General features: G+C 40.7%; 1 protein-coding gene across 6 annotated transcripts in view; it reads left to right on the top strand.

The window, feature by feature from the left end:
* The window catches only part of CCAR1 (cell division cycle and apoptosis regulator 1), a 72,833-nt gene that overhangs the window by 18,096 nt on the left and 36,721 nt on the right, over positions 1-18,016 (top strand). For all 6 annotated transcript variants that reach the window (XM_002820884.5, XM_009245542.3, XM_054523363.2 and 3 more), the window contains 8 exons: positions 1,330-1,362; positions 3,050-3,243; positions 7,730-7,844; positions 7,943-8,135; positions 13,204-13,333; positions 13,587-13,748; positions 17,019-17,244; positions 17,883-17,996. In XM_002820884.5, the coding sequence (XP_002820930.1) occupies positions 1,330-1,362; positions 3,050-3,243; positions 7,730-7,844; positions 7,943-8,135; positions 13,204-13,333; positions 13,587-13,748; positions 17,019-17,244; positions 17,883-17,996 (1,167 nt within the window). The remainder of the gene's footprint in view (positions 1-1,329; positions 1,363-3,049; positions 3,244-7,729; positions 7,845-7,942; positions 8,136-13,203; positions 13,334-13,586; positions 13,749-17,018; positions 17,245-17,882; positions 17,997-18,016) is intronic.

The following is an 18,016-nucleotide window of genomic DNA, read 5'->3' as shown; positions in this document are numbered from 1 at the left end:
TACAGGTGGCCCGTCTAATTTTTTCTATTTTTAGTAGAGACTGGGTTTTACCATGTTGGCCAAGCTGGTCTCGAACTCCTGACTTTGTGATCCACCCACCTTGGCATCCCAAAGTGCTGAGATTACAGGCGTGAGGCACTACGCCCAGCCTCATTCTTTTTTTTATGGCTGCAGAGGCTTCTCAATTCATAACTTCTTTGTCCCTAGATCCATGGCCCAGTTTAATCCTCGACTTAAGCACCTTGAGGCTTCAGAAGCATTGCATTTTGCCAGAAGACCTCAGTATTTCACTAGTAATTGCTTTAAACTTCTTAAAAACTGACAAAGAGATTGGTCTCAAATCAGATGTCTTGTTTTCAGAGTACCTTCCAACTTATTTTAGTGCTCTTATGAAATACATTATTAAAGATGATAATGAGTGAGGCTGAACCTTGCAAAAATTGTGATACTCATTCTGCCTTTAAAAAATGGCACTACTGAACTGTTCTTAACTTACAGAAAAATAGTATTTTGATATGATCTAATCTCGAATACATGGTGACTCCAGGTAAACTGAGTGTTTTGAATTACAACCTCATACAGATTATTTTACCTTAGCCTAAGTCAAGTTTATATTTCAGAATTTTAAAATTTCTCCTTTCATACTAATTCCTTTTACTTTCTGGTAATAGTACACTTTGCTATTACGGAAAAACCATACATCAGAGTATGTGGTCCTTCATGGTCTCTGTGCCTATGGCAAATTGTCCATCAACAGTGCTTCTCATTTTAGGGATATATCTATGAATTGCATCGATGACCAGTGATATTTTTTGATACAAGTAGCATACTGATGATATTGAGTCATTTCTGTAGCATGGTAATCTTCGCTTTTAGAGATTTGTGGGGTTTTACTGTGGATGCTATTCCTGGGAAATAATAACAATAACAAAAAAATCAGGTTCTGTATTTATATTAATAAAAGTAGTTAAGTGCCTATCATTGAATGAGTTACTTACGTATGAGGTCTGCAGTTTTTAGAAATGGTTGAAGGAAACTTTATACCTAGTTATCTCTGTTACTTTTCACGTTTTTCTTAAACTAAGATAACTGGGCTGGGTGCAGTGGCTCATGTCTGCAATCCTATCATTTTGGGAGGCCAAGGCAAGAGGATTGCTTGAGCTTGGGAGTTCAAGACTACCCTGGGCAACATAGTGAGACCTCGTTTCTGTTTAAATACATAAATAAAAATAAGTAGAATAACTTCTATGGGAATTATTTCTTTTATGAAGCATCTATGAAGCAACAATTCTGATTGACCCTTTTCTGTGTGTGTTTTTCTATTTTCAGTTACAGCAACCCCAGCAAACCCTCTTAACACAGGTTAGTTGGTATTTATTTGTTTTGGATGTCTGAATGAACAGTAGACTAAAGCTTTATTACTATTCTACTTTTTCTTTCAGGGTTTAGTTACTTGTTAGATTCACCTAATAATTTAGGAATGTAATGCTAAATAAAGGTAGTAGTATGCTAGTTTATCTTTGATGGTTTCTCGTTGTAGGTTCAGCTGTGATACAGTTTGAATAAATATGAGGTTTTATTTTATTTATTTATTTATTTATTTATTTTGAGGCAGAGTCTCCCTCTGTTGCCCAGACTGGAGTGCAATGGCGCAATCTTGGCTCACTGCAACCTCTGCCTCCTGGGTTCAAGCGATTCTCCTCTCTCAGCCTCCCGAGTAGCTGGGATTACAGGCGCCTGCCACCACGCCTGGCTAATTTTTGTATTTTTAGTAGAGATGGGGTTTCACCATGCTAGCCAAGCTGGTCTCGCCTAGGGTCCTGACCTTAGGTGATCTACCCGCCTTGGCCTCCCAAAGTGCTGGGATTACAGGTATGAGCCACCATGCCCGGCTGAGGTTTTATTTTAAACTTAATACTGATTTTTCATTGATACTGATTTTTGTAGTCTTTTTCTTTTGGAAGATTTCTGCACATTTTTTCCACTTCAGCAGGGAAAGTTATTGTGTGACATTATCTGCTTAATTTTTCAGCAACATTAAAAAGTTTTGAACTTTTCATATGTAGTGCTACCTTAGGCTTTGCAGACTATTTATTGTATCTTTCACGTACTCTTTTTCTATTTTTACAACCTTCTGAAAGTGTAAAAAGCGTTCTTAGCTTATAAACTACGTAAAAAGAGCCTATAGGCTGTTTTTGGCCGATGGGTCGTAGTTTGCTGATCACTGGTTAATACGTAGAGTGAAATACTGTGCAGCTGTTAAAGCAAAACCTCTTTGTGTACTGATATAGAATGATATTCCAGATAATCTGAGGAAGAAGTAAAGGTACAGTCTAGTATGTATTATATGATTCCATTTATCTATATGCAAATTTGAATGAAACATCTCTAGGAGGCTTTACACTAATAGTTAGGACAGTGATTGCTTCATGTTTAGGGAACTGCATAGCTGAGGAGCAGGGATAGGAGAGAAGCTTTTCACAGTATAACCTTTTGTACCGTATTTTTAGTCTTGAATCTCTTACTTGTCTTTTAAAAATATACTTGAATTGAGAAATCAACCTGTTTTTATTAAAGAACTACAGTTGGTTAACACGTAACTCATAACTCCTATTTTCAATAATCAACAAAGTAGAATTTCCAAATTAAGTAGAAAAACAATAGAAGTTTTGTTCAAATGCTATTTCCCTAAGTGTACCCATAACACATTACTAGTATCTTAAGATATTAAAGAAATTTCATGAGAAAATAGTTTTGTGGTCAAAGTTTAAGGAATGCTGAGTTCCTTTACTATACTTAGGACTTTCCTAAGCCTTTATTTTGCTAGTATGGATATTGTATTAGTAAGAACGCTCATCTAAGAGATCTTGATGAAATAGTCTAAAAATAATTTATAGTTTAATTTTAGACCTGACTCTCAAGATGTACATGTATATCTTCTAACATAATATGAAATTTTTAACATTCTGGGTTAGTTTTAAGTAGTCATATTCATTTTTTAGATGATTTCAAATCATTACCTTAATTTGATATTGATTTTGTTTTATAGCCAGCTGTTGCACTGCCTACAAGCCTTAGCCTGTCTACTCCTCAGCCAACAGCACAAATAACTGTATCATATCCAACACCAAGGTCCAGTCAACAGCAAACCCAGCCTCAGAAGCAGCGTGTTTTCACAGGGGTGGTTACAAAACTACATGATACATTTGGATTTGTGGATGAAGATGTATTCTTTCAGCTTAGGTAAACTTAATGAGGTCTTGCCACATGGCTTCTTGCATTTACCACAAAACACCTGTTTAGTTGTGGCGGAAATTGTGTGTAGCCCAGGCTGGACACAGTTGTGCAATCTCAAGTCGACTCACTGCAGCCTCTGCCTCCTGGGTTCAAGCAATTCGCTTGCCTCAGCCTTCGGAGTAGCTGGGATGACAGGCGTGCACCACCACACTCGGCTAATTTTTGTATCTTTATTAGAGAATGGGATTTCACCATGTCGGCCAGATTCGTCTTTAAACTCCTGACCTCAAGTGATCCACCCACCTCAGCTTCCCAAAGTGCTGGGATTACAGGCGTGAGACACTGCACCTGGCCAGTGTAGCTATGATTTTCTTTCCTTTTTTATTTGAGACAGAGCCTCACTCAGTTGCCAAGGCTGGAGTGCAGTGGCGTGATCTCGGCTCATCACAACCTCCGCCTCCTGGGTTCAAGTGATTCTCCTGCCTCAGCCTCCTGAGTAGCTGGGACAACAGGCATGTGCCAGCACGCCTGGCTCATTTTTGTATTTTTAATATGAGACAGAGTGTCACCATGTTGGGCAGGCTGGTCTTGATAGGATAATCATTCCCTTACTCTTCTTTTTTTTCTTTTTCTTTCTTTCTCTTTTTCTTTTTTTTGAGATAGCGCCTCACTCTGTAACTCAGGCTGGAGTGCAGTGGTTCGATCTCAGCTCACGGCAACCTCCGCCTCCCAGGTTCAAGCAATTCTCATGCCTCAGCCACCATGCCTGGCTAATTTTTGTATTTTTAGTAGAGACGGGGTTTCACTATATTGGCCAGGCTGGTCTCAAACTCCTGACCTCATGATCCACCTGCCTTGGCCTCCCAGGAAGTGCTGGGATTACAGGTGTGATTCACCATGTCTGGCCTTAGCTGTAATTTTCTATTTTTATTTTTTTCTGAGGAAACTCAAGTGTGGAATTTCGTTTCTTTTTCTTTCCTACTTTTCTTTTCTTTTTTCTTTTTTCAGACAGAGTCTCATTCTGTCACCCAGGCTAGAGTGCAGTGGCGTGATCTCAGCTCACTGCAACCTCCACCTCCCGGGTTTAAGTGATTCTCTTGCCTCAGCCTCCCAAGTAGCAGGGACAACAGACGTGTGCCACCATACCCGGCTAATTTTTGTTTGTTTGTTTGTTTGTTTATTTTGAGGCAGAGTCTCGCTCTGTCACCCAGGCTGGAGTGCAGTGGCACGACCTCAGTTCACTGCAGCCTCCGCCTCCAAAGTTCAAGTATTTCTCTGCCTCAGGCTCCTAAGTAGCTAGGATTATAGGCGCCTGCCACCACGCCTGGGTAATTTTTGTATTTTTAGTAGAGATGGGGTTTTACCATCTCGGCTAGGCTGGTTTTGAACTCCTGACCTCGTCATCCACCTGCCTCGGCCTCCTAAAGTGCTGGGATTACAGGTGTGAGCCACTATACCTGGCCAGTTTTTATATTTTTTAGTAGAGACAGGGTTTCACCATGTTGGCCAGGCTGGTCTCGAACTCCTGACCTCAGGTGATCTGCACACCTCATTCCCGCAAAGTGCTGGGATTATAGGCGTGAGCCACTGCGCCTGGCCAGTTTAGCTATAATTTTGTATTTTTTCCTGAAGAAAGGCGGTTCTAACAATATTCCTGGGTAAACATAACTGTGAGTGGGGTGTTGAAATCTAATTTTGAAATCTAATCTTCGTTTGACGTGTCTAATGACATAGCATAGATTTTAAAATTGTTTTTTAGCCAAGCGCGGTGGCTTGTCCTTGTAATCTCAGTTTCTTGGGAGTCCAAAGTAGGCTTGAGGCTAGGAGTTCCAGACCAGCCTGGGCAACATAATGGCAAGACCCCATCTCTAAGATGCAAAAATATTAACATTGAAAAAGTTAATAGGATCAAATGATTGATGGACTGACATTCAAAATAATTATTTTTATTTTTTAAAAATTCCTTTTCCATATTTAAATTAGTACTTTTATAGCTTTGTAGTGTTTGTAGGAAATACTGTACAACATTTTTCTGTAAAAGGGATTCCTGTTTTTTATCTTTTTTGCATTTCTTTCGTTATTTGAAAGCCCAAAGCAAATCTTAGTCTTGGGTTATAAAAGTAAAAAATGGAGCAAGAGATAATATTAGGGAAATATGGGGTGGTAAATTATTAATTTCACTTTAAACTGATGTTTATAAGGGTGAAATACCCATTTTAAAATGAGTCTAGGAGGTATATCTACTTAACTCTTTTTTTGTTGTTGTTTTTCTTTGAGACAAGGTCTTGCTTTATCACCCAGGCTGGAGTGCAGTGTTGCCATCATAGTGAACTGCAAAGTTGAACGCCTGGACCCAGCTACCTCATGTAGCTGGGCCATCAGGCGTGTACCACCACTTCTGGCTATTTAATTTAATTAATTTATTTTATTATTTTTTTTTTTGAGACAGAGTTTCTCTCTTGTTGCCCAGGCTAGAGTGCAGTGGTGCAATCTCAGCTCACTGCAACCTCTGCCTTCTGGTTTCAAGTGATTCTCCTGCCTCAGCCTCCCAAGTAGCTGGGATTACAGGCACCTGCCACCACAGCCGGCTAATTTTTTTGTATTTTTAGTAGAGACGGGGTTTCACCATGTTGGTCAGGCTGGTCTCGAACTGCTGACCTTGTGACCCACCCATCTCAGCCTCCCAAAGTCCTGGGATTACAGGCGTGAGCCACCACGCCCGGCCCTTTTTATTTTATTTTTTGAGATGGGGTTTTGCTCTTTTGCCCAGGCTGGGGTCCAGAAATGCAGTCATAGCTCACTGCAGCCTCAAATTCTTCCCGGGTTCAAGGGATCCTCCTGCTTCAGCCTCTGAAGTAGCTGGGACTCTAGGCCCATGCTACCACGCCCAGCTTTTTTTTTTTTTTGAGACCAAGTTACGCTCTTGTTGCCCAGGTTGGAGTGCAATGGCATGATCTCGGCTCACTGCAGCCTCTGCCTCCCGGGTTCAAACAATTCTCTTGCCTCAGCCTCCCGAGTAGCTGGGATTACAGGTGCCTGCCACCACACCCGGCTAATTTTTGTATATTTAGTAGAGACGGGGTTTCACCATGTTGACCAGGCTGGTCTTGAACCTCTGACTTCAGGTGATCCACCTGCCTCAGCCTCCCAAAGTGCTGGGATTACAGGCGTGAGCCACAACTCCCGGCATCTATTTTTTTTTTTTCCAGTTTCTTCAGATCTAGACATAAAGACTAATTTTTAAATTTTTTGTAGAAATATGATCTCACAATGTTGCCCAAGCTGGTCTTGAACTCTTGACCTCAAGTGATCTGTTTGATTTTTAAAGTTATGGTGTTAGAGGCATGAGGCACTGTACCTGGCCATCTACTTTTTCTTATTTTTTTATTTTTAAAATTTTTATTTATTTATTTATTTATTTTGAGATGGAATCTCGCTCTGTTGCCCAGGCTGGAGAGCAGTGGCGCAATATTGGCTCACTGCAACCTCTGCCTCCCGGGTTCAAGCAATTCTCCTGCCTCAGCCTCCCAAGTAGCTGGGATCACAGGCTCCTGCCACCATGCCTGGCTAATTTTTGTATTTTTAGTAGGGATGGGGTTTAGCCATCTTGGCCAGACTGGTCTTGAACTCCTGACCTCATGATCCACCTGCCTCAGCCTCCCAAAGTGTTGGGATTACAGGTGTGAGCCACCGCGCCCGGCCTCTTTTTTTATTATTACTTTTTTTGAGATGGAGTCTGACTCTATCACCCAGGCTGGAGTGCGGTGGTGCGATCTTGGCTCACTGCAACCTCTGCCTCTCGGGTACAGGCGATTCGCACCCGGCTAATTTTTGTATTTTTAGTAGAGATGGGGTTTCACCGTGTTGGTCAGGCTGGTCTTGAACTCCTAACCATGTTAGCCAGGCTGGTGTCGAACTCCTTAAGTGATCTGCCCACCTTGGCCACCCAAAGTGCTGAGATTACAGGCGTGAGCTACTGCTGCCATCCCCCAAATACTTTTTATTGTTATTTTATTTTATTTTATTTATTTTTGTTTGAGACCGAGTCTTGTCTGTCACCCAGGCTGGATTGCCAGGGCACCATCTCAGCTCACTGGAACCTCCACCACCCGGGTTCAAGCAATTCTTCTGCCTCAGCCTCCTGAGTATTTGGGATTACAGGTGTGCGCCACCACGCTCGGCTAATTTTTGTATTATTACTAGAGACAGGGTTTCACCATGTTGACCAGGCTGGTCTTGAACTCCTGACCTCAAGTGATTCGCCTGTCTCGGCCTCCCAAAGTGCTAGGATTACAGGCATGAACCACTGCACCTGGCCCCATCTACTTTTTAAAGAGCTTTTCAGGTTTCCATTTCTGATATAGTTTACTGTTTATTTATTTTTTTTTGAGATATGGTTTACTTTAAAGTACTAACTATGTAAATCATTTTGGGGAGAAATCTATTTTAATTGTATTTATATTTAACTTTTTTTTCTTTTTTTTTTTTACAGTGCTGTCAAAGGGAAAACCCCTCAAGTAGGTGACAGAGTATTGGTTGAAGCTACTTATAATCCTAATATGCCTTTTAAATGGAATGCACAGAGAATTCAAACACTACCAAATCAGGTACAGAAAATATTGAGTTAGGTATTATAGAAGCTTGGTAAATGAGTCTTCTAATTTACAAAGATTTTTTTTCTTATTCTTTCATTTTTTAATTGAAGAATCAGTCGCAAACCCAGCCATTACTGAAGACTCCTCCTGCTGTACTTCAGCCAATTGCACCACAGACAACATTTGGTGTTCAGACTCAGCCCCAGCCCCAGTCTCTGCTGCAGGCACAGATTTCAGCAGCTTCTATTACACCACTATTGCAGACTCAACCACAGCCCTTATTACAGCAGCCTCAGCAGAAAGGTATCTTTGCTTTTGTTTCAGACGAATATATAACTTTTTAGTTGTTACTAATATAACTATGCTTTTAATTACAAAAAAAGGCAGGGATTTCAAGAAAACTTGAAGCCTAAAAATCCTGAATAGGACACATCTACTTCCATAGCTATGTGGAAGTATTTTTTTTTTTCTCTTAGTGATAAGAAATTAAAAGATACACCCTGTGGACTTAGATATCAAAACTATTAAATTACTTATTAAACCATACCACATCAAATGAATTTGCTGAGTTTTAAGTTTTTTTGCAAATTGATTATTTGAAACTCCAGATGTGTTCTTTTTCACTGTCACCCAGGCTGGAGTGCAGTGGTGCAATCTGGGCTCACTGCAGCCTCAGCCTCCCCGGTTCAAGCTCTTCTCCTGCCTCAGCCTCCCAAGTAGCTGGGACTACAGTCATGTGCCACCATGCCCGTCAAATTTTTGTATTTTTAGTAGATACAGGGTTTCACCACGTTGGCCAGGCTGGTCTCGAACTCCTGACTTCAAGTTATCCGCCCACTTCGGCCTCCCAGAGTGCTGGGATTACAGGCGTGAGCCGCTGCACCCGGTCCAGACGTGTTCTTATAAAAACAGTGTTGAAAATGATACATAGGGCCAGGCGTGGTGGCTCACACCATAATCCCAGCACTTTTGGAAAAATACAGAAAATAACTGGATCGTGGTGGTAGGCACCTGTAACCTCAGCTACTCTGGAGGCTGACAGGAGAATCTCTTGAACCCAGGAGGCGGAGATTGCAGTTAGCCCAGATCACGCCATTGCACTCCAGTCTGGGTGATAAGAGCGAAACTCTTTCTCAAAAAAAAAAGAGAAAAAGATGACAGGTAGCCTTAGCTTACAGAAGCCTGCTTAATTGGCATTAAAAAATGTAATTGTGACATGTTCTTCTTTTGTTGTTGTTTTTTTTTGTTTTGAGGGAGGGTTTCTCTCTGTCGCCAAGGCTAGAGTGCAGTGGTGTAATCTTGGCTCACTGCAACCTCCGCCTCCCCGGCTCAAGTGATGCTACTGCCTCAGCTCCCCTGAGTAGCTGGGACTACAGGTGCGCGCCACCCTGCCAGCCTAATTTTTATATCTTTTGTAGAGACAGGATTTCACCATGATGCCCAGGCTGCATTTTCTTTTTTTCTTTCTGTTTTTGGAGACAAAGTATCGGTCTGTCACTCAGGTATGGGTGCAGTGGTATGATCTCAGCTCACTGCAGCCTCAACCTCCTGGCCTTAAGCAATCCAACCTTCTCAACCCCCCTCTAATTTTTGCACCTTTTTGTAGAGACAGGGTTTTGCCATGTTGCCCGAGCTGGTCTTGAACTCCTGGACTCAAGTAATCTGCCTATCTTGGCCTCCCAAAGAGCCGAGATTATAGGTGTGAGACACTGCTCCCAGCCTGCATTTTCTTTGTTACTGTAAATGATGACACATAGCAAAATGATGACAGATTACAGTGTAATGAGTTATTTAATGAACACCTGTGTAATCACTACTCGGGTCAAAAAAATACAACATTGTGTCTGGTAGCAGGGCGGTGGCTCACACCTGTAATCCCAGCGCTTTGGGAGGCTGAGGTGGGCAGATTGCTTGAGCTCAGGAGTTGGAGATCAGCCTGGGTAACATGGTGAGACCCCGTCTGTAGTAAAAATCCAAAAAAAATAGCCAGGTGTGGTGGTGTGCACAGGCTGATGAGCGAGGATCACTTGAGCCCAGGGGGCGGAGGTTGCAGTGAGGCAGAATTGCACAACTGCTTGCCAGCCTGGGTGACAGAGCAAGACCCTGTCTCACAAAAAACACAACAGCCATTTGTAACTCGTTTTCTTTGATAATAGTTTTATTCTGTAAATACGCATCCTTGTTTGGTTTTGAACATAATGTGTGATTCCACTTTTATGACATTTTGTGTGTGAGACTTTTTTTTTTTTTTTTTTTTTTTGAGACGGGGTTTTGCTCTTGTTGCCCAGGCTGGAGTGCAATGACGCGATCTCGGCTCACCACAGCCTCTGCCTCCCAAGTAGCTGGGATTACAGGTGTCCGCCATCACGCCCAGCTAATTTTTTGTATTTTTGGTACAGGTGGGGTTTCCCCACGTTAGCTAGGCTGGTCTTGAACTCCTGACCTCAGGTGATCCGCCCACCTTGGCCTCCCAAAATGCTGGGATTGCAGGCGTGAGACACCGCTCCTGGCCCGAGACTTTTTTTTTTTTTAAAAGGAGTCTCGGCTCTGTCACGCAGGCCAGATCTCAGCTAATTGCAACCTCCGCCTCCCGGATTGAAGCGATTCTCCTGTCTCAGCCTCCCACATAGCTGGGATTACTGGCATGCACCACCACTCCTGGTTAATTTTTTTGTATTTTTAGTAGGGATGGGGTTTCACCATGTTGGCCAGGCCGGTCTCAAACTCCTGACCTCAGGTGATCCACCCGCCTTGGCCTCCCGAAGTGCTGGGATTACAAATGTGATCCACTGCGCCCAGCCCGGCCAAGAATTTCTAAATGGTGCTTTTTATATTCATCCTTCTTTTTTTGTTGTTTTTTTTTTTTGAGACGAAGTTTTGCTCTTGTCACCCAGGCTGGAGTACAATGGCAAGATCTCGGCTCACTGCAACCTCTGCTCCTGGCTTCAAGTGATTCTCCTGCCTCAACCTCCTGAGTAGCTGGGATTACAGGCGCCCACCATCACGCCCAGCTAATTTTTTGTATTTTTAGTAGAGATGGGGTTTCACCATGTTTGCCAAGCTGGTCTTGAGCTCCTGACTTTCAGGTGATCCACTCCCCTCAGGTTCCCAAAGGGCTGGGATTACAAGCGTGAGCCACCGTGCCTGACTTACTCATCCTTCTTACCGCATCTTATTCTTGCCTTATGTTAGCTCTTTTCTTTTTTTACTGTGGCCTCATGGGTTTTCATTTATCCATTGTTTTATATTCAGTTGTTTTCTTTTTGATCCTTTATATGTATAGTTAGTAAGAATTTTTTCAAGCTGACTCCTGTGTCTTTTTTTTTTTGAGATGGAGTCTTGCTCTGTTGCCAAGGCTGGAGTGCAGTGGCGCAATCTTGGCTCGCTGCAAGCTCCGCCTCCTGGGTTCACGCCATTCTCCTGCCTCAGCCTCCCCAGTAGCTGGGACTACAGGCGCCCGCCACCACGCCCGGCTAATTTTTGTATTTTTTTTTAGTAGAGACGAGGTTTCACCATGTTAGCCAGGATGGTCTCGCTCTCCTGACCTCGTGATCCACCCGCCTCCGCCTCCCAAAGTGCTGAGATTACAGGCGTGAGCCACTGCGCCCGGCCTCTCCTGTGTTATTTTTACAGTCCCCCACTGAGTATTTCTTAAAGGAGATGTCCCAGTGAGGGTATTCTAAAATTGAAAGCTCCCTATATGTTTCTGGGCTGATAGGGACATGAAAAGGGAGATGAGCATAACAATGCATAAGAATCCTGCTGACATACACATTTTTCCATTCATAATAAAAATCAGACCATATTGAACTAATTTTTTAGGAAACATAGTAGTGGAGAGATTTTTTTCCTACTACAAACTGCAGAGCAATAATTCAGATGATCACCATACTAGGCTTTCTACCAGGAATTAATATCATTATCATAGACCAGCGTCAGAAAACTGTTCTAGTGGAGAGATGTGGGATCTCATATATCATGTTATCAGTTGGGAAGAATGAAATTATTTGTGCTTGTGTTTATTTTCTGTGATGTGTAATAGTTCTGTCTACTTTAGAGATGTTTAATGTGAATCATTCTACTGAGGTTGAGCAAATTTTAAAGAAAAACACATTTTTTAGTTCTTATGGCGTGATCAGATGTTGAAAGGGGGAATGAGTATTTTAATCTATGTTGTAAAGGACTTAGTTACTTATTCTAGTTATTCTGTCTAAAATACTTACAACTTTGCATATATTATACATCTTTCCATAAATTAAGTGTGCATTGTAGTAAAGAAGGTAAATTTGCACTATTCCTACCTGGAAATATTTATACTATTTCAAAATGAAATTGTTGATTTTCAGTATTGGGAAGAATTCATCAAGATAGTGCCCCACCTGGGCAACATAGGGAGACCCCATCTCCTCAAAAAATTAAAAAAAAAAATTAGCTGGGTTTAGTGGTGCATGCCTATGTCCCAGCTGCTTTGGACGCTGAGATGGGAGGATTGTTTGAGCCTGGAAGGTCGAGGCTGCAGTAAGCCATGACTGCACTACTGCTGTCCAACTGGGGCCACAGAGTGAGACTCTGTCTCAAAGAAAAGGTACCTGTTTTTTTTTTTGTTTTTTTTGACACGGTGTCTCGCTCTGTCGCCCATGCTGGAATGCAGTAGCATGATCTCGGCTCACTGCAGCCTCCGCCTTTCGGGTTCAAGTGATTCTCCTGCCTCAGCCTCCTGAGTAACTGGGATTACAGGAATGCGCTACCACGCCTGGCTAATTTTTTTGTATTTTTAGTAGAGACGGGATTTCACCATATTGGCCAGGCTGGTCTCGAACTCCTGACCTCATGATCTGCCCACCTCTGCCTTCTAAAGTGCTGGACTTAGAGGTGTGAGCCACCGTGCCTGACCTGACAGTACCTATTCTGTTTTTTTTTTTTGTTTTTTTTTTTGAGATGGAGTTTTGCTTCTGCCACCCAGGCTGGAGTGTAATGGTACGATCTCAGCTCACTGCAGCCTCGTCTCTTGGGTTCAAACGATTCTCCTGCCTCAGGCTTCTGATTAGCTGGGATTACAGGCGCCCACCACCACTCCCAGCTAGTTTTTGCATTTTTAGTAGAGACAGGGTTTCACCATGTTGGCCAGGCTGGTCTTAAACTCCTGACCTCAGTTGATCCACCCGCCTCGGCCTCCCAAAGTGCTGGGATTATAGGTGTGAGCCACCGCAGCCGGCCAGTACCTATTCTTTAAAAATATAAATTAGGCCAACTTTGAAAAAACAATTTTAGTGACTCTCAGTTATTTAACTTTGTTCCTCTAATTTTATCAGGTAATGCTTTCGAACTTTGTTTAGACACGCTAAACGTTTTTTGCTTTTATCTTTTAAAGCTGGTTTATTGCAGCCTCCTGTTCGTATAGTTTCACAGCCACAACCGGCACGACGATTAGATCCCCCATCCCGATTTTCAGGAAGAAATGACAGAGGGGATCAAGTGCCTAACAGAAAAGATGATCGAAGGTATATTTTCTAAAGTGTACTGTGGATGGTGGCAATGGTTGTACAACAATGTAAACGTAGTTAATGCCACTGAACTATGCTTATAATATAAAATTTTAAAATGGTAAATTTTATGTCTATTTTACTACAATTTGTAAAAAGTTAAACAAATATATTGTGCAATCTTGCTTATATTACCTACTGTATTTACTTCATTGAAGAGCTTTTCCATAATATTAGAAATATTAGTAATTTTAGAAAAATTTGCTTTCAGTCGTGAGAGAGAGAGAGAAAGACGTAGATCGAGAGAAAGATCACCTCAGAGGAAACGTTCCCGGGAAAGATCTCCACGAAGAGAGCGAGAGCGATCACCTCGGAGAGTTCGACGTGTTGTTCCACGTTACACAGTTCAGTTTTCAAAGTTTTCTTTAGATTGGTAGGTTATTCCCCACTCATTGTTTTCTTGAGTTACTAATTTCATATAATTTGATAGAATATGTTACAGAGGTATTTTTCTTGCAACATTGATTTCCCGACAGTTAGTGTTCTTCATATAAGGGCAGAAATGCAATTTGAAATAACTTAATTCTCTACAATGCTGCATTATTTTTATACCCCCATGAAGGATATCGACTGGTATTGAAAAAGGCAGCCTCTCAAGGAAATTCCTCTGTCATAACGTTATTCCCCTAAAGTTAGAATCAGTTAAGATCTAGACTTATTGATAACTTGAAGATCATATATAGTGCATTGTATATGATAAAGCAATAATACAGTAGTAAACCGATTATTTCAAGTTTAGCCCTGGCAGTGAAGTATAACAGAAACATAGATATGCATATATACTCACATACATAATGTATTCGTATGTATATACATAAATATATTATTCACCCTTTGAATCAGAAATCATGACAAATTACCAGGAATTTCTTTTTTCTTTTTCTTTTTTTTTTTTTTTTGAGACAGGGTCTTACTCTTTCACCTAGGTTGGAGTGCAGTGGCGTGATCTCAGCTCACTGCAGCCTCTGCCTCCTGGGTTCAAGCTATTCTCCTGCCTCAGCCTCCCTAGTAGCTGGGATTACAGGTGCTCAGCACCACACCCAGCTAATTTTTGTATTTTTAGTAGAGATGGGGTTTCACCATGTTGGCCAGGCTTGTCTCGAACTCCTGACCTCAAGTGATCCACCTGCCTGGCTCTCCCAAAGTGCTGGGCTTACAGGTGTGAGCCACTGCGCCTGGCCAAGTTACCAGGAGTTTCTGAGGTTCACCTGCAAAACAAAGGTAATACTAACTAGCAAAATTATTGTGAGGTACGTTCATGTATCCAAAGGACTTAACCCAGTATGTGGCAGTTGTATAGTCTCAGTAATTAATGGTGGGTTATGGTCGCAACTTAGGTAATAGATTAATGATGGAAAAATAACAAATTGACAGTAAAATAAAATCATTAAAAGCAGTGTTCAGGGCTGTTTAGCCTAAAAGCAAATAGCTGTATGCAATACAGTGGCCTAAGAGGATATTATTACATTTAAATAGAGTGATAATTACCATTCATAATACTTGCCTATCAGAGGTTAAAATTTCCGGATATTCAGTTCTAGATTTAGTAACCCAGTGAATTTTAGTCAACTACTTAATGCCAAGAAAATTTTGCTTGGTGACTTTGCTTAATTATGTTACATAGTTGGTGTTCATTTACTCTTACTTGTGGTCAAATCAGCACCTACTTTTTTTTTTTTTTTTTTTTTTTGAGATGGAGTTTCGCTCTTGTTGCCCAGGCTGGAGTGCAGTGTCTCGATCTCGGCTCACTGCAAGCTTCGCCTCCCGGGTTCACGCCATTCTCCTGCCTAAGCCTCCCGAGTAGCTGGGACTACAGGTGCCTGCTACCACGCCCGGCTAATTCTTTTTGTATTTTTAGTAGAGACAGGGTTTCACCGTGTTAGCCAGGATGGTCTCCATCTCCTGACCTCGTGATCCGCCCGCCTTGGCCTCCCAAAGTGCTGGGACTACAAGCGTGAGCCACCACGCCTGGCCTCACAGTTTAGTTTTACCACTTTGAAGTAAATTCCCAGAACATTAAATGGATCTCTTGCAAGTAAAAATGATTTTAAAGTTTCCATACTTCTCATTTGTAGTTGTATAAATCAAGATTTTCTTATACTAATATGATGATAAGAAACTTCGTGCCCATGAAATGATTTATTTGTACTTATATCTTTTGTTTTATTATAAATTTTACTCCTGTGGGGTAAAACATGACTTCAAAAATTCTGGTGATACGGAATTGGGAAACAATTATACGTACTTGCTTTTTGTAACACTTCCTTAAAAACAAAACTCAGATACTTGTTTCATGTTTTTATTATTTTGACAGCAGAATCGTATCCAAATAAAGTATAATTATAGGCCTGGCACTGGTGGCTCACGCCTGTAATCCAGCACTTAAGGAGGCTGAGGTGGAAGGATCACTTGAGGCCAGGTTTTTGAGACCAGCCTAGGCAAATAGTGAGACCTCACCTCTACAAAAAGTAGAAGTTAGCCACATGTGGTAGTGCACCCGTAGTCCTAGCTATAATACTTGGAGGCTGACATGGAAGGATTGCTTGAGCCTAGGAATTCAGGTTACAGTAAGCTGTGAGTATGCCACACTGCACTCTGGCCTGGGCGACAGAGCAAGATTCTGCCTGTAGATAGGATAGAATGGATAGATAGATAGATAGATAGATAGATAGATAGATAGATAGATAGATAGATTCTGTCTGTAGATAGGATAGATAAATAGACGAATAGGGTAGGTAGGTAATAGTCTATTAACAAATAGTCTATTAACTGACAGGTTCATTGTTCTGTGTTTATTTTTATACTTCAAATAAAGACATCTCTGCATGTAGATTACTTCATCTTTCATACTTCTGCCTTTAATTGTCTTTAAAAAAGACAATGTAGTTGTCTTTTCATCTTACATTATACTTTTAACAGACATCTCTTAACCTTTTGCCAGATTGACCTTTCAGTTCCTCTCTTTTAAAAGTTCTACTTCTTAGGAAAAAGGAAATGATCCTTTAAAAAATCAGTGCGAGATTTAAAAGGCAAGAAATTTATCCCCTCTATACATAATAATCAGGTATGGATCTTAATCATTCACAGAGAAAGGGGTGTGGAGGTGCAGATAATCCAAGGAACATACGAATTTTGCTTTTTGTGGATTTTTGCATTTAATTTTGAATGTAAGTATGCTTGATCTAGGAACTTACTATATTAAAATAAAAGTTATAGTTTTTCTACGCTCAAAAACCTGATTGAGGGGCATACAGAAATACTAATTTGGTACCACTCTCATTGCTGTTTTGTATCCATTCAACATGAACCATAATTTTCAAGTAATCCACAGTTCCAACTGAGGAAAACCTGCTTTTGTACAGATCTTTTCTGGAGCTAAGGTTCAAGTTATTTCAAAAGGTCTTCTGTAGCAAGAAGTAACGAAATAAGGATAACACTGAGAATACTATTTATTCAAAGCTTTGCGTATATAAATTTGAAAGTAATATTTTCATATTTCTCTATGCAAATCTATAGCTCATTAGTAACTTTGTCTTTTTTCAGCTTACTTTTTACTATATCCAGTTATATTTGCTACAGAATTAAATGTTTGTGTAATCTTTTTATTAAGGCTATTTATTCACTACTTATGTCTGTTTTTCAGTCCCAGTTGTGACATGATGGAACTAAGGCGCCGTTATCAGAATTTGTATATACCTAGTGACTTTTTTGATGCTCAGTTTACATGGGTGGATGCTTTCCCTTTGTCAAGACCATTTCAGCTGGGAAATTACTGCAATTTTTATGTAATGCACAGAGAAGTAGAGTCCTTAGAAAAAAATATGGCCATTCTTGATCCACCAGATGCCGACCACTTATACAGTGCAAAGGTTTGTATTCAACTGTGATATGCAGCTTAAATTTCTTAGCAGTTATTCATAATAAAAGGGTATGTAGAATTATCCTTCAGAAAGTGTTTGTTAGGTAGACCCAAATACTTGTTTTCTTCTTGACTGCTTGATCCTATTTTGGTTACATAATTTAATTTAAGCTCTCTTTGCCTTGTCTCTTGAGCTATAAAACTAGTTATTCTAACATTTTAAACCTTATTAAAAATGTGAAGATAAAGTTGATATTAATGAGATATTTGGAATATTGCATGACTTCTGGTAGCCTCAGATAAAACTTAATGTTAGATGAACGCACTAAATGTCAGTCTTAAGGGAAACATTCAGTATATTGTGTATAGTCTATAGTTTTGTTTAAAGCATTGTTTGACTGAAAAAGCATCCCTTCAAAAGTTAAAACTAAGTAATTATAAGGTATCTAGGCCTGGCGTGGTGGCTCACGTCTGTAATCCCAGCACTTTGGGAGGCTGAGGTATCTAATACTGTTTCTGCTATAGTATTACCTCCTATTTTTATTTAAAAATTTCAGACATCTAATATGTAAAGATAATTAGTAGTGCTTCTCATTTTTTCACATTACTTTAGACTTTTGACAGGATTGAATTATTTGACTATAATAGGTAATGCTGATGGCTAGCCCTAGTATGGAAGATTTATATCATAAGTCATGTGCTCTTGCTGAAGACCCGCAAGAACTTCGAGATGGATTCCAACATCCTGCTAGACTTGTTAAGGTAAAAGGACACATTTGTTT

The sequence above is a fragment of the Pongo abelii genome, chromosome 8, assembly GCF_028885655.2.
Source record: "Pongo abelii isolate AG06213 chromosome 8, NHGRI_mPonAbe1-v2.0_pri, whole genome shotgun sequence".
Taxonomy (NCBI): Eukaryota; Metazoa; Chordata; class Mammalia; order Primates; family Hominidae; genus Pongo; species Pongo abelii.
The sequence above is the reverse complement of the archived record's forward strand: the minus strand, read 5'-3'. Positions and strand labels throughout refer to the sequence as shown.